At 43.5% G+C, this 24582-nt stretch overlaps 1 protein-coding gene across 10 annotated transcripts in view; it reads right to left on the bottom strand.

The window, feature by feature from the left end:
- Positions 1–24356, bottom strand: part of HDX (highly divergent homeobox) — a 57384-nt gene extending 33028 nt beyond the window's left edge. For 5 of the 10 annotated variants that reach the window (XR_006414447.1, XR_006414448.1, XM_044427321.1 and 2 more), the window contains exons 1-3: positions 16404–16550; positions 9779–10885; positions 2832–2885 (exon numbers count right to left, since the gene is read on the bottom strand). Coding sequence is in view for 8 of the 10 variants with exons in the window: in XM_044427321.1 (XP_044283256.1) it covers positions 2832–2885; positions 9779–10885; positions 16404–16550 (1308 nt within the window). In the remaining 2 variants the exon portion in view is untranslated. Of the gene's footprint in view, positions 1–2831; positions 2886–9778; positions 10886–12622; positions 12657–16403; positions 16551–17717; positions 17752–23824; positions 23849–24167 lie in introns of those variants that run through there. The other 5 variants (XM_044427323.1, XM_044427322.1, XM_044427324.1 and 2 more) reach the window with 5 other exon arrangements.
- Positions 24357–24582: the final 226 nt, after the last annotated feature.

Genomic DNA, 24582 nt, shown 5'->3' with positions numbered 1-24582 from the left:
AAGAATGATGTTTCTAAAAAAAGCTCTCAGAAGTTCTTAAGAGGCTCTTGGATCATCTCTCTTCTAGGCACTGGCCAAAACCTGCATAACTGCACTGTGTGTCCTTGGACTCTTATAGGAACCTGAGAGGGATAAAAAAAAAAAAAAAACCTCTCTGGGAATAACAGGAGAGATACTTACACAGTGACCTTGATTAGTAATCAGACCAAGAGACAAGCAGATAAAGGAACACGATGTGGGGAATCTCAGCTGTATCTTTAATTAGTGCCGTCAACTATTATTTTATTTTATTATTTATTTTATTTAGGAGACTTCTATGCTGCCCCATTTGCCGAAGCCTCGGGGTGGCTCACAACCATAAATAAACTTCAAGATAGAATAATATAAATTAACAATACAAATTAACAATTAATTTTCAGAAGGCACTTAGTCACATTTCAAAATGCCCAATCTGTCAAGAGTTGTACACATTAACATAGCCACATCTTTTTCCTGTGTAAACCGGAAGACTTGTCAGTTTTGGTCAGGATGTCTTTAAAGGGAGTCACAGTGATCAGTGAATGCTCTACCAGTATTTAGGAGTCTTGTAGTAGATTTCTTGGGAAAGGGTTCCTGATATTATGTGGGGGCAGCACAAAGTACTTTTGTGTTCCCTGGATTCCAGTTTTCACCGAGAATCCACACATATCCCTGACTACTAGACGCTCAGGACAAAAAACAACGGGAGGCTTCATACCTTGCTTGTGGGCTTTGCAAAAACATCCAGCAGGACTTGATGGGGAAAGGAGGTTAGATTAGAAGGGCTCTTGATTCAATAGGGGAAGGTTGTTAAATGCAACACTGCCACATTGTCCCCACTTCTTAAATGCTTAATAAAAGATAGAAGCTCGGCTTAATTCCCACAAATATTTTTGCTGCACTGATGTGAACAGGAGGGGGCAATGAACATGGCATGTTTCAGCTAAATCACACAAAAACTAGATAGGACAAGGAAGAAGTTCACACCTCTTTCTGTCAGGATCTGTACTTCTGTTGTGGAAAAATATTTTGTACTTGCATTACCATGGTTTTAAAGCATCAAGAAATATTGCATCAAGTATTGCTGCTTAAGTATTGCATGGAATAAAACATGCAATAGGTTCTTTGTGGAGTATGACAGGTTCGGGCCATATTCCTCCATAATTCAGCGTAGAATGGCACACAAGATTATTCTGGGTCACAAAGACAATTAAGTTATTGTGTCATCCCAGCATAACTTACAAACTAACTTATCCATTCTTGCAAATCTTATTTGAATACAATTTCTCTGAGCAAATGAAGAGATTATATGAAATCCTAGAATTTGTGGTATTCATTAGATCTGAACGTCCTCAAACAGGTTTAAAATTGCTTTAAAAGCGTCTTCAATTGGAGGGATTCGGGCTATTTAACACCATCACAAATTAATAGCAAGATAGTTAACCAATAATGCTAAAAGAGGAATCTGTGTGCTGTTGTTTTTCCAGGGTAGATTTAGAGTTATTGAAGAACTAAAAGATTTATGGTTCCCTATCACTGCATTTTCCTTTTGCTGTGTGCCAGGCAGCCTGGATATCATTCTCTCTAAATTAATTAAATGAGACAGAAAAAGAAAAGGCAAAAACTATTTAGAGGCATGGAGAATGGAAGAGGAGAGCTTTCAATAGTTAGTTGAAATGGACTATAAATTCTAAGTATGAAGGTTTTACTTTGAGAGACAACAATTAAAGCTGTCTTTGTTACTCTTACCATTAGTAATGCTCATTTTCAAAGCCTCATTCTGCATTTCAAAAAGGCCATGTTATTTTTCACTTCACTGGGTTTTCCCAGTTGCTTTTAGTGACACCAATCCATCAGCAGAATTATTCAATAAGTGAAAAAATACTGTAGTCCATCTTACAAACAGAGGATTTCTAACAGCAGGTTTCATTCTAAGTTTTCATTGTTGCTCTGCCATTACTTAAACCCAGAAATGCAAACTGTAAATTGATATAATTATCTATTAATACAACAATGACATTAAAGAAATTAGTGTCAATGTGTAGGATTTAAGGATAATCGCCACACACAGATCATAATCTTCATCCTTACTCATTCATGACTGTCAGCATTGACAGATAAGCTTTGAGAGTTTTACAGTCTTGCAGGATAAGAGTAACTTAAATCCAAATCACTAGTGATGGCATGCCAAGTTGCTTGGAAAGACAGAAAACTGCAATCCATTGTTAAACGTACCCAACATCCCAAAATCTATATCCAGTTGGACAGTACCTTTGTCATCAGAGCAATCCAAACTGCTCCAAAAGATTGTGCAGGCTTTTGAGTTCATCAGAATTCATCTTTAGGGTACATGGTAACAAGAACTGCCAGCAGCAGGGGAGCAGAAAGAAACTAAAACTCCCCATAGTAGGTCATTAGGACCCCCAACGTTACGGTCATTAGATTTACAGTTTGGATGCGGATTCACAGAGACTGTAGGACTGGCTTTATTAGTCATTGCTAAGTCTGGCAGGTATCAGATAACACTTTACATTTAGGAACAAAATGGATCGATTGGCTCAGCCACATTTTCGAAAATGTAAAGGCTGGCTATAACTCAGATCTGTCTCATACTGGGGCTTCACACACCAACAGTGTAACATCTACTCTTTCAAGAATGACCCTGAAGAAAGTCATCTGGTAAACAGTTTTCCTTCAAACTTAAACCTTGAATGGCCTCCTAATCATAATAGTTACTGAGATTTAAACTTAAAAAAAAAATACGATCTAAGATTGAATTCAGTCTGCTTGCAATTTTGATGAGAAGTACTTACTGCTCTTTTTCGGGAACAACCCGTAATCCAAGGCACAGTAAGGTTTCCTGAAATCTGCGGAAGGAAAGATAATATTATGAAAAAAAATCTAGAGATAATACCAAATTTGGGCAGTACAAGTGCAATTGAACAACACACACAACATGCAAAACATGTGCCTATAATTCCTTACTTTAAAAAGCTGAATATAAATTCTTCTCTTTAAATAGCCTGGTTCAGATGAAATAAGAGAGTTTGCATGTTAATTGTACCCCAAAGGTTTTTAAACCTGTGAACAGGTGTATTTCTGCCTAGGGAACCTTTCTCCTGGCATCAGAGTTGACTAAATAAGTCAGAGACTCTCCCTGTCTGCTTAGAGCAGGGGTCTCAAACTCAACTTACCTGGGGGCCGCTGGAGTAGAGTCTGGGTAAGGCTGGGCCACATCAAGTATTCCACCACCGCGGTGGTGGTGGGCCGCTCATCCCGCATTGATCCCAGAGGCCGGCCTGGGCACCACCGGCGCTTTGAAGGCCGCAGGGCCCGTGCCCCGCCCATCCTGGCAATTGGCCTGAGGGCCGCAAGTTTGAGACCCCTGGCTTAGAGTATCATCTAAGCCATGAACTCTGGCTTATTTTCCAGCCCTCCAACAAGCCAGAGGCTGGAGGCATTGGTGCTGCATTGCTGACACTGGCTTGCTGCGGAAGAGACCAGACAGGATTTCTGGTTTCAGGTTCAACCATAACACTAATGGCTGACCCTGGACTATTTAACTGTCCCAGCTGGCAGGAGGAGCCAAGCAGGAGTGATCATTGCTTGCATTACCACACTAGGTGCCTTGCGGAAACCCAGAGTTTTAAAAAACACAAAACTCTGCCCTGCTGTGCCATGTGAGCTGGGCCAATAAACCTGGTCCATGGTCTACTTGCCCCAGAATTACTAATATGCCTCAAGACTCCTTCCTTGCCTTCCTCCTCATGTGAAGCTTCCTTAGTTTCTTAAAGTACTTACTGCAATGCCTGGAACCCAGAAAACTACTGTTTAAATGTTCCCTTCAAACCAATATTTAGTTTGGTCTCACACCATGATTAAAATAGGCCCTTATTTCCCAGTTCAGATTATGAAAAGTGGTGGTTTAAAAAAGCTAAAAGTAAAACTTTGCCAAAGCCAGGTTTAGGAGGTAAGGAAGGAGCAAATGGCCAGGTGGTTCATTTCAGTAAAGACCAAGACTGACATGACTGAGCCAAGCTGAGAAAGGCAAAAAAGTTCTACAGATGTTTCATAAAGGGTGAAGTTCTAATATAAGATAACCAATAATTTATGTTAAGGGCATCATGTGAGCTAATGCAGGCAAACTCTTGTTGAATTGCAAACCCATTTCTATTTGCCAAAAAGGGGTAATCGCATTCAGGACTTGACCCTCCATGCTTGCCACAACAGTTGCTGTAGAAGAGGAAACCTTGCTCAGTTTCTCTCTTGTAATAACAGAAAAATCAGGCATATACATTGAATCTACATTCTGTCCACCAGCTGCATGACTTTTAAAAGGCCTATGTAAACTTGCATTGGTAACTTACCTCTCTAACAATGTTTCCATTTCCAAAAAGCATACAAGTTTTTCATGTGTTGCCTGACACAGGTTTTTCTCAGACAGTCAAAGAGAACGCAACACTGAAGCCTGATTTGATTTTACAGCAAACCCCACAGCAGAGAGCGGGTTTACATGCTCCTCTCTGGTCCTTTCTACTTCTCTGATGCAAGAAGATCAGAAGCTTCTCCTTTCTTTGCAACTCACCTTTATGTTGTAAATGTACTGTGCCATTTAAAACCTCAACTAGTTGATCTTAACTACAATTAGATGAGACAAGCCAGCTCATTTCTAGTTACTGGAAGCTGGTTTGTTTCAAGCTTAAGCTGGCTGTGATTGCAGCCCTGCACATAACACACGGCAAAGTCAAAACACCATACTATTTTATAGTATACTACATATAATATACAATAGTATACTACATATAGTATAGTAAATAGTGTACTATTCATAGTATCCTATTGATACTTTATAGTATACTAAACATTGTATACTATTTTATTACCCAGAGATATCCAAGCTGCATGATGAAATGCAAATTAGCAAGATGGATTCAAACAAAATAGGAAAAAGCAACCACAAACACACACCTATTTCATTTAAAATGAAGGCTTAGTTAACACGCACTATTTTTGTTCTTGAAAGGGAAATTGCAAGGGAGCGGGTTAACAATTTCTAACAGTGCTGTGGTTTTCCCATCTGGATACTTCCTTCCTAATGCCTTGGGGTGAAAGTGGGGACCTTTTCATACGAACTGAGGTGGACAAGGAAAAAGCTAACCCTTTCCCCACTGACTGTAATCATGATCCAGCCCATGCTTCCCAAACAAGAGTCGGATATGTCAAAAGATGATGCACATTCAACACCAGGCATAGTTTGACCCTTATAGTCCAAGTTCAGTATTCAGAAACTAGTTCATTCACCTAGTACAAATCTGTTCCTTGGCCTAATCACTTAAATTAGGTAGGCCAAATTCATTCAAAAAGGCAAACCTCAAGAGCAAAATTGCTTGATTGAATAACACGACTCTCCCTATTAGTCAAGATGTCCTGTTCAGAAATATGCAGAACCCCACGGAGCTCAGGATCAGGTGGCAAGGCAACAAAGAGGCAAGGCATCAAGCAGCCATGAAGTTGCAGCACCCAGGAGAGTTCCTTATGCTACAAGATCTGATGCCAAACCAAAGTTTTTTATGCCGCTGTTCCAGACTTTACTTGTTCTCACATGCGGGAAGACTTTAAGGGACAGGTCTCTGCCCTACGACCCAGCTAGGGCTAAGAGGTCCCTGGCAGCTCTGCAGTGATGCTCAAACCTGAAGTCACTTCTGTTAGTGCCACAGATGCCAACAACACCGCTAGACGCCTAGGTCATGACACCACCCACTGTTCTGTAAACCGCCTGCAACAGGCCTGCCTTTTTGAAGAGCAGTTCTGAAAGCCTCACCAAAGCCAAAGCATGCACACTGATAATAACCTGCCACAAAAAATCTTCAGTCAATTAATTAAGTGCTGCAAGCATCTCTATGGAGTAATGAGTCTCAATATGGGTAACTTCCTATTTAACCATTAATGGTGGTGCCTGTCAGAGTCTACAGCTGGGACAACTGGTACCACAAGGGACCAAGGAAAAACTGAATATATTGATCACTAATCCTGTTTGATAGGGTGGATTGGTTCGAGTACAGGGAATGCCCTAAAGTACTTGAAGTCAAGTTCACTGGAAGATTGTTCTGTGCATAGATCACCAACTTCGTCACCAACCTTGCAGTCTGCACAGTCCTTGTACATGTCTCTGGCATGATCCCAAAATTCTTAGATAGCTTGGAGTTCTGACAGAAAGGCATTAGCAGCAGGAACATTGGTAGGCAAAGTGACATCAGGAAAGTAACAGGGCTGGAAGCCAGGACTGGCAAAGAATGAAGAGTGGCAGGCTTGAGGAATGAACTGTGCTGTTACAGGCAAATTCTGCTATGGCCAGCAGGTCTGGCCAGTTGTCCTGCTGATGTGACGAGTAACATTCAAGATACTGCTCCAGTGTGTGGTTGGTCTGTTCTGTCTCAAAGGTAGCTTTTGTGGTCAGAATTCCTTCTCCTGTACTGCATAATTCTGTTCAGTAGGAATCGGATACTGATAAAGGTTGAAGCCGCGAAACCATTGCAGATATCCGTGTAGCTTGCCAGATCAAGAGTGCTTGGATATTAGATACATCCATCTGGACTCCTTAAGGGGAAATCATATGATGCCAGATTCTACAGTGGTGAGACTGAATGCAGTATTTTTCTCATTTATCATAGAAATGAAGTTCTTGAAGCCATAGCAGAACTGTCCTGACATGTTGTATATGTTGCTGGGATGTCTCAAAGTAAACCAATATGTCATCCATGTAAGTTATTACTACCCATTCTACGATATCATGGAATATATCAAGTATGAAATGTTCGAAGACAACTGTAGCGTTGCCAAGCCTGAAGGATATTATGTATAATTGATGTGTCCATAACGCATTCTGAAGGTAGTTTTCCATTAATCTCCCTTTTAATGTATACTGAATCACATGCCCCTGGAAGGTCCAATTTAGTAACAATCCTCAGCTTCTTTAAGAGCTTGGGAATTAATTGCAGGAGACAGTGATTCCAGATGGTGGTAATATTCAAGGCCTCATAATCATGCAAACACAGTTCTCCACACTTTGTGTTTACAAAGTGCATGGGAAGAGCAACTGTGAAAGCAGAAGGATGGATAAAACCTTTCTTATCAAGGATGTCCAGAAGGGTTGCAAATTCAGCTTCAGATAAGGAATAAAGGCTTCCGGTTGTTATCTAACTCCCGATCAGGCACTGAAGGCGATTAGTGACACAAGCATATGGCCAGCGTGGTGGTAAGGTGTTAGCTTCTATAGAGTTAAAGATATCCTGGAAGTTACTGTACTTTGGGAGTAGAGAGCTGGGTGAATAGGCTGGCATTGTCATCAATGGCACTGATGGCAGTAAAATTAGTAGAAAATGATGTAGCCTGCCAGGAGATTGGTGGGTCATATGAAGCCAGTCAAGGAATCCCTAATGCAAGTAGAAAGTGAGCGGTCCAAGATCAGCTGCTGCCTATGCCCTTCTATCCTCTAGTGTGATTGGACCAAAGACCTGAATTCTCCCATCAATCATCTCCATGGCCACGGGGAAAATGTAGGCTTCGTTGAGTTGGCATGATCATGAATGTCATCAATGAAGTTACTAGATGACCCCACCGGCAGGGACGACCAGCAGCATGTGAAGCTAGCTGTGGTCCTGAGAGTGCCACTTTCTGAATCCCTGGAAATATAGTCCTCAGCAGCAGCAGCAGGCCTTTCTGTAGCAAGTGCAATGCAGTCCTCATCACTCCTACTGAAATATGGGGCACTATTATAATGGACACTAGCAAAGCACGCATTCCCCCACAGCAGTCCAACTGTCGATGGCAGTATTTTCCTCCAGGAGCCACATTGCAGATCCACAGTCAGCTGATAGGGCTGTGCAGGTAAGTCTTCCATTAAGCAGGTCTGGCATGAGTCTAGGTGGGTCAACTGGAGCCAGTCACTAGGATCTCCTCCCTCAGGCCTTCTGAAAACTGGCTGACCCTTCCAGTCCACACCGCACATCCACTTCTTATGCCCACTGACAGGCTGCACGACGGAGCTGGACTCTTGCTGCAAATGTCAGATGTGGCAATTAGCAGACTCAGTGGGTCAAGGCTCTATGCCACTTCACGTGTAAATTCTGAGCAGCTGTTGAGGAGGGAAGCGACATTCCCTTTCAGCAGACTGATCACTTGATCATCAGGGAAATGCTTAGGCCAGAGTTCCATACAGAGGTGATACTAGGCTAGGAAGCCGGGCAATGGGGTTTGGTCTCCTATCCAAAAGACACACGACAATCCCCTGCCCCCTTGAGAGAACAGGGGCTGATATATTGAAAGCTTCCCTTCCTGTATCAGCAGTTCTGGATGCCCACATAGCAAACTGAAACCATGCAGCATATGTTGCTTATCAGTGGGTTGAAGCAAGATGGGACTCAGTATCAGACCACAATGTAACAAGGTGGTAAGGAAGCAAGGAATCGGCTGCATGGCAAAGGAGAGTGCCTAGTGAGCAACCAGGTCTGAGGTTAAATGGAAACCTTCCACGCTGTAGTCACAGACTCCATCTTTTCTCACAGCCTAAAAGAGATGGGCCTCTGAGTTGCGGCCTAGCACTCCTCCGTGTCCCCAAGAGTTCATGCCGGACACGCTGATGCATCAGCGGACACGCTGATACAATAAGTTCTATTGTATTTCAATGTATTTTATTGTGTTGCAAGCCGCCCCGAGGTTTCGGCAAGGGGCGGCATAGAAATGTTATCATCATCATCATCATCATCATCATCATCTCCCTGGAATGTGCAGCTCTTGCAGAACACCCGGGGATCTCTGACAACTCGGCAGTGGTGCTTGGACCGGGCATTACTTCTGTTAGTGCCACTGGTTCTTCTGCCTCTGTCACTGCTAGACTCCTGGATCCTGACACTAGGAATCCTGAAACAATGTATGTTGAGGAGGTGTTGCCAAAATATCATTCTCTTTGTTTATTAAAAATGCTTAACCATGCACTATTGGCTTAAGATCTATAATGCAACATTCATATTCTTCCACAAACTTAGCTTCAAAGACAGTATTTGTAGCAAAACTACACATGTGAGCAATTATATCAGTCAAATGTCACCTTTTATATTATCTGGAAAGTTTCTTATATCCTTAAGAAGATGGTACTCTCAAGTTTGATAGATGTTTTGGATAGCAATGCAGTATCCTGCTTAACAATAACTGGCACCACATGCTGGAAAGACTTGGCTACCACCAAGGTGGCTCAGGCAGCTACATCAGGTACCAGCCCAAATGAACTAAATGGTCTTGTTCCAATGCCTCTGCCATAAAGAACGAATGCCATAAAGCCTGGAAATTAATTCTGGTGTGGGGTGGTGGAGAGAGAATAGCAAAAAGACATGGGAACTCCCTTCATGTATCATGGGCAGACACTGTTAGACCAAGGGGGCAATGAAGAAGTAACAAAGGTGGGTACTGCCCTACTAGGGGCAAGAGGTGACGAGGACTTTGGTAGTGAGGACCCCATGGCCTTCCTCTCTCTGAGCCAACGCTACAACTGCATCTCTGGTGTGGAGGAAAGGGTGCCCAGAAACATGGAATAATAGAATACATGATGACTCAGCAATGCAGAAGTGACGCTTTTTGGGACGGAATGCCTAATACGGCGACAACACATTGAAATTAACTAGCCGCAGCCCTTGGTTTGCAAAACAAACACACAAAGAAAAATAATTCCCTAAAAGCCCATGCATTACAACATAGGAAAAATTACCTGGTAATTATTTTGGTTTTGAGACAGTCTTAGTTGATTGGATGCTGCAAAATGAGAAGAAAGATTACTTCTTGATGGGTAAGAACTGCTATACAAAGTACTGGATGTGGTATGCAAAGAGGTCCGTGGCGGCAAGCGATAGTCTCGGTTATGATACAGGATGTTGTCATGCAAGTCCCTACTGCTCCCGACGTGTGAACTGCAACTGATGCTTCTGCTTGATCCGGACAGACCAGTGCCTGGATTCTCAACTCTGAGCCTGGAGTAATTCTGTATCTGGGCACCCATTGATGCCAACTCTTCTTCTCTAGCATACTCATCATCCACATCCCCAGTTTCCATGGCAATCGACAAACAGCTGCCTTCTCCTGAAGACGATGATGACGACTTCTGCGCATTCCCCAGGATCCTCTGAGGCTGATCCGTAACAGCCAGGGAAAACACCTCTCGGATCTCCAAGTTGTGAGTGCTGCAGGACGGATCTCTAATGTTAGCCCTTTGTCCTGACGGCAAGTGCGAGGCGAGCATCGCATGCTCTGGTTTCTGTAGCCTCTGGCACCCCATTTGCTCCACTTTGCACGGCCGGTGGCACAACACGGGTTTCTGAGGTAAAACCAATTCTGCAGTCTGAACGGAAGATCCGCCATAGCTTTTCTTAGTGTGATTATAAATCGAGTTTGCCGAATTCAACACACTTGTTTGCCTTGACAAGATAATAGTTTTTTCCCCCAGGAACAGGGAAGCGTTTTTACAGTGGGGTGCTTGACGTGCCACTGCAATGTGCTGCCGCTGGAACTCAGGGTCGCTTTTCACAGGCGGCCTTGGAAGAGAGTTTTTATGCATATCGCTCATCAGCGCATTAGACTGCTTAGCGGACACCAGTCTGCCGGAGGAACCAGCTGGATTGTATATACCAGTGACGATGACGTCGTTGTTGGAGGATGTCCAGGACGACTGCTGGCTTTGGGAGCGAGCAATGCTGACCACATTTCGGACCGCCACTTCTGAAGGCACCGTCAACGAGCTGGCGACAGTCCCCGTCTGAGTTCCTCCAGAATCCACAACATTCTTGCTGCTCATCTTCCTTCTTTTGTTGCCAACCCAAGTCTGCAAACACAAAAGCGTCTGTCATCAAAGGATCTCATGCAAAGTCACTGAACACATAATGAAGTCCTCACAGAAATTCATTCTTAGCTTGTTACATATTTTTAAACATGAATTTTGTACAAATTAAAGAATCTTTTTTTTCCACAGGAAAGCATCAATTTCCTTGAGTTTCAAAGGATCCACATTTTAAAATCTCACTGTTGTTTTGCTTTGAACTCCTGTTATAAAGTCGGCCATATGTATCAGCAATTCCACAAACTATGGGGTTTTAATATCATTTAAAAAAGAAGAATTGGAAGTGTTTCCAGATGAGGCTATTTATGCAATTGTGCTACCTCATTCATGTAATTTTACAAGGGATATTGTAAAATACTGCAATGTCCAATTTGAGGTTTTCCTATGTTTTCCCACTGTTTATTCCACCTTATTTTACCAGGAAAAAAGCCATGAAGAGAAAATGGTTAGCACTAAAAGCCTTCTGTATTTACTTTCCTTCAAATTTCATATTTTAACTTTTAGTGAAAATTATGTTGTAATGGAAACAGTAACTGAAAAGAAGATATCATTAGAAAATAACTGCACACATCCACAAACTATAATTGAATCCACAGTCAAATTTTCAAGAACCAATTCCCAATTTATATCCACCAACTTGAGACCACTGAAGCATAACTTAGGTGTAAAAAAAATTCTGTGCAACAGTCAAAGCTACTCCCCAGCAATATATGATACTGATGTAAAGTTTCCACATGTTCAGTGGTCTGTATACTGAGAGAGTCTCATACTTTGCAGCCACTATAATAAGCTTACACCATGCAGAAGAATTTTTATCACTTTCTGCAAGGAAGCCGTAACACAAGTATTTCTACTGGTTTAAAGATAAAACCACAGAAATTGGTGGTTGACCACAGAAGTTGCTCAAATAAAAACAAAAACAAAAAATAGAACACACACACAGATAAAACACATAGGGTTTTTTTTTAACTAGAATAACCACTAAATGAATTTAATTTAATTAATTTTAATTCTATGCCGTCCTTTGCAACAACCCTAAATGAAGAGCTAGGTTGCCGGGAATAGGAAAGGGAGGAGTTCACATCCAAATGAATGCTTAGCTATAGATTCATCCTGACAACAGGTCTCACGCAGGTGCAGAGCCTGTATGTGTGATGCAGAGAGACTATGTAAAAGGATGATATGGCTTCACACCAAGAAAATCTCTCTCATCTATATTTACAAATATACTATACTACTTTTCATATATTCAGTATACTTGTATAGATTGCTTGTTTTTCTATAATTTATACCTACCAATGCCTCTTCCACAAGTTCACAGCTTTGGAATCTGCATTAATTTTGCAGTGAGTTGATATCTCACTCAGAATCACTATGAGTCACTACACAGAACTTTTGTATATGCAGAGCAAGTATAATTTCCATCAGTCTTAAGCACATGTGTATATCTGGATACATGTGTGGGGAATGATCCCAACTGATCACTGCTTACATGTATTTTAAGAAGACAAGCAGCAACATATAGACTGTTTCATGTCATGTGCCGTGCAATCCAGAAATTAACCAAACTGCAGGCAGAAGAGGAACATCTAATCGGTTAACTGCAGTCAAACCATTCTACCTCACTGCTGGCAACTCAGGTGATATGAGTTCAAGTCCCCACTTGGTTTTGAAGCTCACTGGGTGATTTTGGGCCAGTTACTAATTCTCGGTCTAATTTACCTTTCAGAGCTGTTATGAGGAGGTGGGAGCAAAAACCTACATCCAACTGAGGAAGTATGGGAAGTGAAAGGAGGTCACCATGAGCGGCAAAGAACTTCGATTTCAACGAGGCAGCAGCCTGCACACCTAACGGCATGGAAGAATCAGTAAATCCACATGCCCCCTCCATTCTTCGACAGCGAACGACAGACAGAAAGGAGTCTTTGGCAGGAGTGACCTGCAACGTGTGTTCAATGTTTGTGTTCCTGACTGACATGAACATGGTACATACTTTCAGCAAATGCAAGCTGGTCACACTATTGGAAGAAAAAGTGAGAGTGCTTAAGCCGAGGGTGTCCACCCTCAAAGGAGCAAGAAAAGCGAACCTGGACAAAAGGGTGGACCTGCAGGAGGAATAAGCAGCATCCAGAATGGCAGGGCAACGATAAGTGGAGGCAGATATGTAGAAAGTCAGTGAAGAGAAAACTCCCCGGAGCAGGGGAAGTTTGGGGCAGAAGAATCAGAAACACCAATAAAGCTAAGTTTTCTGCCATGAGGTTGAAACTGGAGGGCAGCCTGCAGAGGAAGAATTACAAGGGAACCTGTGCAACCAGGAGCCGGTGGCAGAACATCAACTGACCAAGAAGAAAAGAGCAGTTGTTGTGGAAGACTCCTTGTTGCATGGAACTGATATCTAAGTGTGTTGTGATGACCCATGGACTCATGGGTCCATGAGTTTAACCCATGGGTTAGAAATGTGACTGAAGGATTGCCAAAGCTCAGAAAGCCTGCTGACACACATACATTTTTTAAACTCCCTGTGGGAACAAATAACACTGAATGGACCGACAGAGCAATCACAGCACATTTTGAAGTTCAAGGAAGAAACTCAAGGACTTTTTCATCCATCCTTTCAGTTCTTAAAAGAGCAATAGAAAGGGAAAGAAAAATACTCCATGTGAATTGACCGGTAGTGGGGCTGATGTGCAGGATTCAGATTCTGGGACTACAGACTATGTTAACCTGGAAGAAAGACCTCTGGCAAGCGATGGCTGCACCGCACAAGAGCTGGAAAGAATGTGTTTGGCCACAACATGAAGAACGTCATCAGGAGAGTTTTAAACTGGAGAGTTTTAAACTGGAGGGAGGCATGAACTTGGAGGCTGCAGTAGGTGAAGGCTTGTGCACCATGCAGGAGAAAACAGCTCTAGAAGTGCCCCAAAGCAGGCTTCAGAATAATTTGGAACAGAAGCCAGACCATGCGGCACATGGGCTTCAGTGTCTATATACCAAAGCCCAGGCTATGGGAAACAAACAGAATTCAGTTTGCTCTACTATTCCATGACTCAATGATGATAGAATTGAGAGGATGATGTAAACTGCCTTTCAGGAAAAAGGCAGGATACAAAATAATAGGAACGAATGAATGAATCAGAATAGTTAAAAAGGAATAGCTAATATGTTACATATGTTCTTCAATAGGTATCAATCTGTGCTTGATAAACAGTAGCAGCTTCTACAAGCAACAAGGAGACAGCTGTGAGAGTGTTTTGGTGCCTGGTAATGTAGGCAGAGTTACTGTATCCTTGAACCTAACGCAGTGCAGGGAGGAGACCTGAAGGGATAAAAAGAACCACCACACGTAAGAAGCAAGCAAATCATCCCGAGGACTGAAGATCAGAGCTGCACAACAAGGCAGGGTTAAACAGCTGCTATTGCAACAAGTCAACAAGGTTTGCAAAAACTCCTTAATTATATCCCGGGGTTCAATGGCCTATTGACTCACACTGCAACCCAATGCTCTCATTACAGTTGCACAGCACCTCCAACACATGGATTGCGGTCCAGTGGCAGTAATCACACGGCTGCCCCGCATCATGCCACGCCAGGATGGTGGCTTCCGGTTGTCTAGGGGGCACGCTGAGGAGGGAGGGAGGGACTTGGCCTTTGGAATTCCAGCATCACAGCTGTAGGAGCCACCTGGGACTCCACATAAACCGAGGGTGCCCCAGAGAACACCCAGAGACCACAGGCTTGTCCGCTTTAATCCTGTGATCGGCTGCTCTGCGCTGCCTTTCTTCCTTGCCAGGATGCAGCTTTCCCATTGCCAGCCACAGCAGCAGGAGTTTCCCAGCTGGAGGGCCCTGAACCACACCGCCTCTAGCAGCAGCACTCGTGAGAACAGCCACGTCTGGCACTGCGCTGCAGAAGCGCCTGGTGAGCACACTGCCTTTGCCCAACACGGAGGCGCTCCCAGTCGGCTGCCAGGAGAGCTCCCCTGCATGCAAGCAAATGGGCAGCACATGGGACAGTACCAGTGATGGTCCTTCCAAGGAGCCCCCGTTTCCTGCTCCGCCTCCCGCCCTTTCCTCCACTCCAGTCTTGTCTCTGACAGTTCTCAGCATCCTCGGAAAGCCCCGCTGTCCCCTACACCACGCACAGCAGAGGATAAACACTGTCCTAGCCGTCTGTGGGAAAACCTTCCTGGGCAGATGCCCACACAGGCACCCTTGGGAAAGCCGCCCAGCTGAAGACACCACCTGGGACAGTGCGTACACTTGTGCAGGGAGGGCGGAGTCAGGGGTGGGAATGCGTGCGCATCGACACCGTATGTGGCAGCGGCAGGGAGTGCCTAACAAGCAGGCGGCTGCTTTGCAGAGGAGCCGGAAAAGCGAACAGTTTTTTTTAAAAAAGGCAGCTGACTGAGGACATGCCCTGCGCGGAGAGGCGAGTGATGCAGGCAGAAGCAGTGCATGCTGGAATTAATTCTGAGCCAAAGAGGCTGATGGGATACATGCCACTGATTGGAGGGACGACGGAAAAGCATGGAAACCAGGAGCCTGTCTGAACCCAGGGTATAAGGTGAGAGACCACATGGTGTGGTTACTGCAGCAGTTAGCAATATGTGTGAATGTGCCCAATGCCAAGACTCTTCCTGGTCTCCAAGCTTCCTTCAAGAACTAGAGATCTTGAACTCTGAAATGTTCCCCCCATGTTTTTACCAGCCTTGAGGAAAAAACCAGGAGAAGCTGAGCAGTGTGTCTTAAAGCAGATGGCATAAAGAATACTTTCTGCTTGCCAAAAAAAAGTGAACTCAACTGCCCACTTGTTTTCTAGAATAACTACATTAAACCACAATGTTTACTAGGGTTAACACATACAACTGTGACAAGCTAGCATTTGAAAGTCTTTTCTCACACGTTATGTAGAGGTAAACAATTAGGACTTCCTGACAGATGTACCTATAACATATATGTCTTTGGAAACATGTATTTATTCGACATATGCTTTCAATTGCTGTGAACTGCCCACGGAGCTCTGGCTATTGGGCAGTACAGAAGTAAAATTAATGGTAATAATTTGTACAACTAGGATTATTTAAATATCCACTCTGCCATACTTCACCCGAAAATATAATGTTTAAAGTGGCCTTATATTCTTTGAGAGCGAACTAGCCTTTTTTTTTTAAACCATCAGGCATCAAAACTAGAAAGATGACAGCAAATTTTCAAAGTGATATAAAAGCCAGATTTTTAACAAGAAACTAACTTCAGATGTTAAAGAGATTCATGTTGCTTGGACAAGATGAAAGCATGTCAAGGTGCTGTCTCAAACAACAGAGAAAGACTACAAAGACCTGGCCCCAGAAAGAAGAACTGCCAATAGAATAAAATGAGCAGAAGTTACAATAGAGAATGAAGCGTTTCGTTTCTTAAAACCTCCATGCCCTGCGGATAAACAAGGAAATGTGTATTTGTTTAACTGTTATGTACATTTGAGCATGGAAGACCTCCGTACTTACCCTGACTACACTGAAGTCCAGCTTAGTTTCTTGTGCACACTGTAATATGAGCTGAAAGCAATTTTTACTCTGATTTGTCATTCCATTTTCATAATAACGCTGCAATATCCTTTGTTGTTCTGCAGTAAATACAGAACGCAGATTCATCTAAAAATAAAAGAAGATACTCTGAAAATTGGAATAATTTAAGATTTGCAGATTTTTCTTTTATAACAAGCTCTCATTTATCCAAACAAATAGAAAACAACAGTGGAACTGAGCTCTGTTGCATTCTAGTTCACCTACTATCAATTTTCTTAATCATATTTCGCAAAAACGGAAAGCTGTTTTACATTCAGCCATCAGCTTGGTTTGGGCACGCTTTAAAAATAGCTAAAAGAGGCTAATAAATAGAATCACATTTGCAGAACTCAGAAATGGGCTTCGTGTCTTCTCAGCCCACTCAAGAGTGACCACAAAATGAGACTGGGTAAGACTATGCAGACTGAGTGGACTTGGTTGTCAACAGCCTCCTCGTGGACAAAATATACGGTTTGCAATCTTGGACACAAGCGACAGCAAGGAGGGGAAAGAAAAATGGAGCAATCCTATCCTGAGTTAGATATACTGCAGCAAGTTATCTCCATGACATACTTTAATGGGAGAGCTACAGTTGAATTGGCATGATGACTGGCCATGATGGCAGGGGCTGATGGGTATTGCAGTCCAACCCTTCTAGAGAGACCCAGGTTGGGGAAGGCTGGTACAGTTGGCTTAGTATCACTGCTCATCCTTATTGGAAGGATTTGGAAATGCAGGAGTCTGCCTTAGTTCATCCACGTCAGTACGGTCTACACTGACTAGCAGTAACTCTCCGGAGCTTCAGGTGGCCATTCTCAGCCCTACCAGAAGATACCAGGTATTGAACCAGGGACCTCTGGCATGCAAAGCGTCTGCTCTACCACTGAACTATAGCCCTTTCCCGACATACACCAGGAAGAGAAAACCCATGGTCCTCAGCCTCATTTCAAAAGCTTGCTATAAAAGGTCAGCTCAGACTAGCAAGGCTACTTACTGGGAAGGAAGGAAGGAAGGAAGGAAGGAAGGAAGGAAGGAAGGAAGGAAGGAGAGAAATCAGGGTGTTACCATGAGAGAGAAAGAGGAAAGGGGTGGCAACACCTACCTTTGACTCTAACTTCACTCATCACCAGTAAGCAGCCCTCTACCAGTAAGCACCCACCCTTCTCCACAAAAAGGAGCCAAAAATATTATTCTCAGAGCCCAGGAATTGCTAAGTCTTTCCTGAAAGGGTACAACCCACTCACACTGGCTTACCTGGAATCTGGCAGGGCATCCCCAAGAAGGCAGTGAGTCCTAAGCTGGGTGACTGACACTTACCAGCACCTGCAAGTGTTTGGCCACAGGCATTTTCTGAAGCACATATCTGGGGGTGAGACCCACAGAAATGTAACATGTAAGTCTTGGTTGCAGATAGAACTAGGGTATTTTCTGGGATCGGTTCCTCTGGGATCAGTCTACATAAACCTGATGAGCAGAAGCCCTGTTTCAGCGCTCTCCACCTGAACAAGGCTAACCCTCCTGTATCTGTGGAGATTCTCCATCTCAGCTAAGAGTGCAATTGGTTTCTCAGACAGCTGCCCACCATGAGCAGGAGGTGACACAGGCAACAACACAGGCAAAGGTGAGATGAAGCATCCCCTGTCCTTGCATGTTTTCTCTATTCAGGTACAGATCCTTACCTGAATAAGGATCTAGAGCATCCAACCTTCTGGGATGTGGGGGCTGCATGAGAGTGCCCAATGCCTAAAGTGGCCATATCTTAAATAAAAATGTAACAACATTATTAACTTACATATTTAGATCAAAAGTAAACATTCAGAGGTCAATGAATAAATGTTAACTTGAATGCAATCCAATCTGGAGCACTATTTTACTGTGGAATCCTTTTTATCTATTGTCTTTTTTGTAAGAAAGGCAGAGGAAAAACAGCAAGAGATGGTGCCACTTGAGGCAGGCAGAGTGATAGCAACAGTTAATATCAGGCGGGGGGGCTGCCTAGCTTCAGGGCCACAGGTTGGAGACCCTGCTCTAGAGAATTCTAAATTTCTATTTGTGTGCTTTCCATATTTATTAGACTGGGTTTTATTATTTAGTTCTATTTATAGCCTACAATTTTCCTGCAAGGAACCCTAAGCAGTCTATATAAGTTGGATAACAACTTGATGCACAAGTAGAATTGAATGTGAGTTCAACTCAAATTTTAGTAATGTAGAAATGGAACAAGATGTTACCCCCCCACAACCCCCTGCAAAGGTAAAAAGAACAGCCATGAAAACCATGGACCATATTAAGGTTAAAATTAAATGATTTTACCCACTTCAGAGAACACTGGTTAAACTATATGAGGGGTCCCTACATGGAGGAATATGCTCAAACTGGGGTTCAGTATTTTATCTTGTTAAATATAGTGAGTCTTTATACAGATAGTCAGATGGAAATACTATTTCAATGATCTATAGAAATGATTGTGATTTTCTAAATGTTTTAAGTAGGCTGTTGTTTTTTAATTGTACAGAATAACTGTGAAGATTGTTATCATAAGACAAGTCAAACCAAAACTGTAAACACATTTATAACAGCAGGCAAGTTAATTTTCCTCCTAGGATGTGAGAGGATCCCTTGCATGTGAACACCCACTCCATATACATCTCTACTTCTAAGCACTGATTTATAGTAAGTTACACTTTCTATATGAAAGAATACTTACAACAGTCCATTTATAACTTTTTAAACGCCCACATACTTACAGATAAAATATTTAAACTGTTTAGTCACACAAACTGTGCCAATATGTATCCTGAAATTAACATAAATGTCAAACTAACATGTTTTAACATGCAACCCTATTCAACTTAGGAATACAGGCAGTCCCCAAATTACAAACAAACCATACTTAGGAATAAACTGAGAGAAAGAAAGTGAAAGAGGGGAGAGGGCCCCTGAAGCATGCCTTCCTGCCCTGACTATCCGGAGAGGGAAATCTCTCTGGCGATTCCTTGCTGCAAAGGGGAGGCGCTGATGAGTTTGGGCAGAGTAGGTAGGAGTTACTCACAGCTTTTCTACTCTCAAGGTACTCCTGTGCTCCAACCCCCACAGCTGTGAAGGGTTGGCTAAACATGATCCGACTTCCAGATTCCACTGAAAGATGAATTTTCAATTTTTTCAGGAATGTAACGCTTTCATAACCTGGAGACTACCTGTATAGCTTGGCCATCTATTATTTTTCCATCTATTTAAGTACTGTCTACTATGACCAGGAGTGCCTCTTTAGAGTCCAAGGTAGAGCTTTCCCATCACCTACTTGATCCTTTTAATTAAATATATCAGGGACTGACCCTTGGCTCATCCATGTGCTGCAGCTGCTCTTCCCCTGAAATAGCGTCCCTCCCTAACAGGCTCAGTGGAGTTTACTTGCAGGTTAAGTAACTGGGTATAAGGTTGCAGCCTGAGACAATGATGCATTAAGTTACAACATGACCATTTAAACAGGAAGTACTTGTTTGAATTATAACTGGCTTAAAATAATTTGATAAGAACAACCAAACCCACAGAAATAACAGTCACAAGCAAATGAAACACACATTTCAAAATGAGGCTAGACACAGTTCCAAAAGGGTTGACTTGGAAAAGGCAAAGTGATCAGCAGCCCAAGCTAAACCATATTTGGTATGAAGTAAATTTGTAGGGCCACAGTACAATTTCCTTTGAGTACTGTAGTTGCTACCTGTGGTTACTTCTGAGCTACTCCAGGAAATGCATATATTTCCTAAGAAGTAAAGGTATTTATTTATTTAGAGTTTTTGTATGCCGTCCCCTTGCTATATAGCCTTGGGACAGCTCACACAAATAAATAAATAAATAAATAAATAAATATAATGCAAATACAGTTAAAACCTGGAAACACCCTGGCTGCACAATTAAAACCTATAAATATTAAACATTGTTAAAATATTGTTTGAATAAAAAGGTCTTAGCCTGGCGCCGAAAAACAAATAACGACAGGTAGAGCAAAATACCATCCTGTATTGCAAAATCTAAATCACTAGGTATTGCACATTCCTTGTTACAAACCTCCATTAATCCATTAGTATTACCATTCTGATTTCAGAGGTACTTCTTGACTTTACCTTTTTAATAGAGAAACATGTCAGGTCTTACTGAAAAATCGATAACTGTCTATGAAGTGGACATTCATTAAAGAGATTTCTTTTACAATCAACAAACAAAGAAGCAGGAAAAGTCAATGGCAAAAATATTACAGATAAAAACATTACATGATTGCTAGCTGGCTTTTTCTTAGCCAGTAAGTAATTTGTGCTACAACTAATTGGAGTGGATATTAAGTTGTTCTTGAGGTCAAAATTCTTATGCAGAGGGATATCAGTAAATGGATAGCCTTACAGCTTTGATGTGTGCAAAGATGTACAAATTATAGCTTTTCAAACTGCTGTGCACAATTTTCTTCCAGGGAGGTTGATGATTATTATCTAAATTAATTATACAGTTCCAAGTCAGCTTAACCATTTATTCTATCTGAAAGTTTGTTCAAATGCACAAACTCAGTGCCAACACAAATATGATAGTCCTTTATGTGCCACAAAACTCATATGCTTGTGTGTGTTACATCAGACTGATAAGGCTGCCCCTCTGGAATTTCTTCTCCAGCACTGTTACTTAGCCTAATGAACACCTGATCACATAAAACACTTGAGCTGGCATGAACAGCTCCCTGGGCAGTTGCTTGATATGATGCCAAGGCCACGCATCTTGTCATAAATCATACAGAAGTCCTTCTAAGAGTTCTAATCTAAAAGGGACATTGTCTAATTGCTTGTAGTTTCCATGTTGCAAAAACAAAAGAAAGTGGGAGCTTCATGAGCAACCCTGTGAAACAGTAGCAAGATTTAGAGCAGACACAGAAAGAATATAAAAAGTAACCAGTGAGAACTGCACATGCCCGGCTCTTCTTTTTCTCAAATGTTCCACGGTCCCTAGGATGCTTCAGGATCACAGCTTGCCTGGAGAAATGCCAGCACAGCCAAAAAAGTATTTACAACAGGTCAACCTGTAAACCAGCTCATTTATGGTAAACCAAATAAGGAAGATGATATCTTATTGTTGTCCAGATAACAAGTTAAGTTCAAGAAGCTGGTATCTTATAGCAAAAACTAGAGAAGTGTCTGTTTACCACCACCAAACTTTAATATCCTACCATGAATTTGCCTACCATTAACAAGTGGCCTTTTTATTTAGATAGGGTGCAGACCTGAAAATTCTTCAAAGAATCAGACAAATCCATCAGATAGTTTTACATTGTGCTGCAATTCAGGTGTAAATACACCTACCACAGTTTTCCTTGCTGTACAAATTTCCAGGTTGGATCAATATAATGTGTGTGTGTGTGTGGGGGGGGGTGCTATCCTTAAAAAGCATTTATAAATGTCATAACACTTAAGATTTGAATAGTATCTCAAACTGGTCAGAGGACCACATGAATTATCTAGCTGTAATCCTTTAAAAATTCTCTAAGAAAGGAATGGGCAAAATTCAAGCTTTTGGGATAGACATTTGTTTTTTACTCGAGCCCTCAATTGGTGCAAAAGAAATATACAAAACAAATTTTGATCCTACAAACTTTGAGTACCAGAACTGAACGGCTTTCACACTCCTTCCACAGAAAAATCCACCTCTGCTTACTTAACCTTTCTTCATTCCAATGGTATAATTTGGGGTTGGAGTGCGTGGATCATTTTGCCAATGTTATTACTAAACAATTAGGAGTAAGACATCTTTGCTCATCTACTGCACATTACTGCAAATCTGAAATCTACTAGCATACCTAGTTGTTTTCTGCCCACCCGTACAGGAAGGCAAGCATCACGATTGCAGATGGGTAGCCTGAGGCCAAGAGAATGTGGCTTGCCTACTGACCGTTAAGGAATTCAAGGTAAGAGAACAATTCCAATGAGGGATTTTTTAATTCCCTTTGTCACTGCACTACAGTAACTTCAGCTGAGTTAGTTCGGAAGCTCTTTCTGTACAATGAAAGTTGAAATATCTTCACTGATTCCTAACCTTTCTGAGCACAATCCACAACACGAGTTATGACCCATGGTGCCAGTTAACAGCCAGGACGGGAGACACCAAGTTCTAGGAAGCCTCTAAAACACCTTGCCCAGAAAGTCCCATCACACAGTTATGCTTCTTCCTTTTAGGCAATGCAGAATATTCAGAATAGTCCTACAGAGACTCAGTTGTTTGTTTATTCTGACTATTGCTCGCCTATCAAGACAGACTATTGGTCACTTGACAGTCATGCAATTACATCTTTAATTTTTATTAGTGTTAAGACAATTTCTTGTAAACTTGACACCAGCAGTGTGGGATGTGTCTCCCCACCCAGATGATGCTGGGCATCATCCTAGCCAGCACAGCTTTTTCAGTGTTCCATCTGGGACATACGAAAACATTGGACCTAAAAGTTTTAAGTCAGGGTGGGTAGAAGTCTAGAATACCAGCCCTGCTTAAATCAATGGCAGTAACTTCTGAATATGTATGCACTGTATCAAGCTTCTTATGACCAGCACACAATCAGAACTCCACTGGCTTTTCTGAAGGATAAATACAGTACTTTTGGGAGTGGGCTCACTCCACATGTTTTAGGGGCTAATTCATATTCTCCTAACTCCATGCACAGAAATGCTGCAATTTTCAAAACACAATCCTTAGAAAGCTTATACATTACAAGTAAAATATATAGCTTCAGCAATTGGGCGGTATAGAAAATAAATAACAGTACACAAATAATGATATAGCATGCCCCTCATTACAAATCATGAGCAGACACTTGCCTCTGCTTTTGCATCGTAATTGCTTTGGAATATTGCATAGCTATTTGGTATTCTCCTAACTGTACAGTGCTCTCAAATGCAAACAGCATGCACGGCAGTCTATCAAATTCAAAATGAAATAAATTAAGCGATGCAATTAGCTGCTATTTTTGGGAGGCATGCCCAATTAGCCTGTCTCGCAGATCCAGCAGACACGCCCTCCTTTTCTTCGCTTCGCCTACGGAGCAGCGCACCAGGCACGCCTCACCCCTGCCGAACTCCCTAACTTTTCCCTTCGCGCAACTTCTGCAACTCCTTGCTGGGGCAGCCGGTGCAGCACCGCGCATGCGTCCCACTGGGCCTGCGCCACAGCCCACCAGCCGCGGGGGTCTTTTCGGGGGGTGCTTGTTTGTATTTATCCCCATCCGCCCGTGCCCAGCCTTTGCAAACGTACGCCGCCGTGCGCCGAACGGGCGTTCGGGGAAGGGGGGGGAGCCCTCCGCGCATGCGCAACGGGTCCACCATACTTACGCGCCGCTCACGCGTCGCCACCATCGCGCGACTGCGATGACACTGGCGTCTCCTGCCGCAGATGAAGCGAAGCGGCAGGAGCGCATGCGCGCTCGGAGTTATGGTCCGGGAGCTCCGAGCGCGAGCGAGCCTCGCTTCCCCCTCCCTCCCCTCCCGCCCCGCCCCGCCCCGCCCCGCAGGTCTCCAGCCAAGGGGGCATCGCCGTCCCAGCCCCCACAGCAGCGAGCGAGGGGACCGCCCGCCGAGCCTTCCCCCATCGCCCGTTCCTCGCCGTTCCTCCCGCAGTGTCCCCGCGCAGCCCGCTCCCCGTCCCGTCCCCCGCCGCCCCCGCCCCCGAACTCACCGTGCTCTTCGGGGCGGGCGAGGCTGGTCCGGGAGGGCCCAGGGCGCCAAATTCAGCCGGTTTCGGCTGGGTCGGTCCCGGCGTCACACAATGAAATCAGCGCCTCCGATCATTAATTCTCATCATGATCGTGACGTCAGCGGAGACAGCGGCCAATCGGCGCCTGATATCAGCGCCGGCCGGGACAGTCTCTGCCCCCGCCTCTCAACCCCGGGAGGGAGAGCCCGATGCAAGGAACAGCCCCCGCCGTCGGGGGGAGGCGCGGGGCGGGGCCAGTGGCGCTTCTCCAGCGCGCCAGCCGGGCGGAGGGAGGGTGGGCAGGCGCGGGGAACGGCGCGGGGGCGGGGCGGGGGGCGTCTGCGGCGCCTCGGAGGCAACAGGCGGCCCCGCGCGCGCCCGCGCCCGCGCCCCCGGG

Source organism: Varanus komodoensis, unplaced genomic scaffold, assembly GCF_004798865.1.
Source record: "Varanus komodoensis strain SLA01 unplaced genomic scaffold, ASM479886v1 scaffold18_3, whole genome shotgun sequence".
In the NCBI taxonomy this organism is placed as follows: Eukaryota; Metazoa; Chordata; class Lepidosauria; order Squamata; family Varanidae; genus Varanus; species Varanus komodoensis.
Note: the sequence above shows the minus strand (reverse complement) of the source record. Positions and strands in the feature narration are given on the sequence as shown.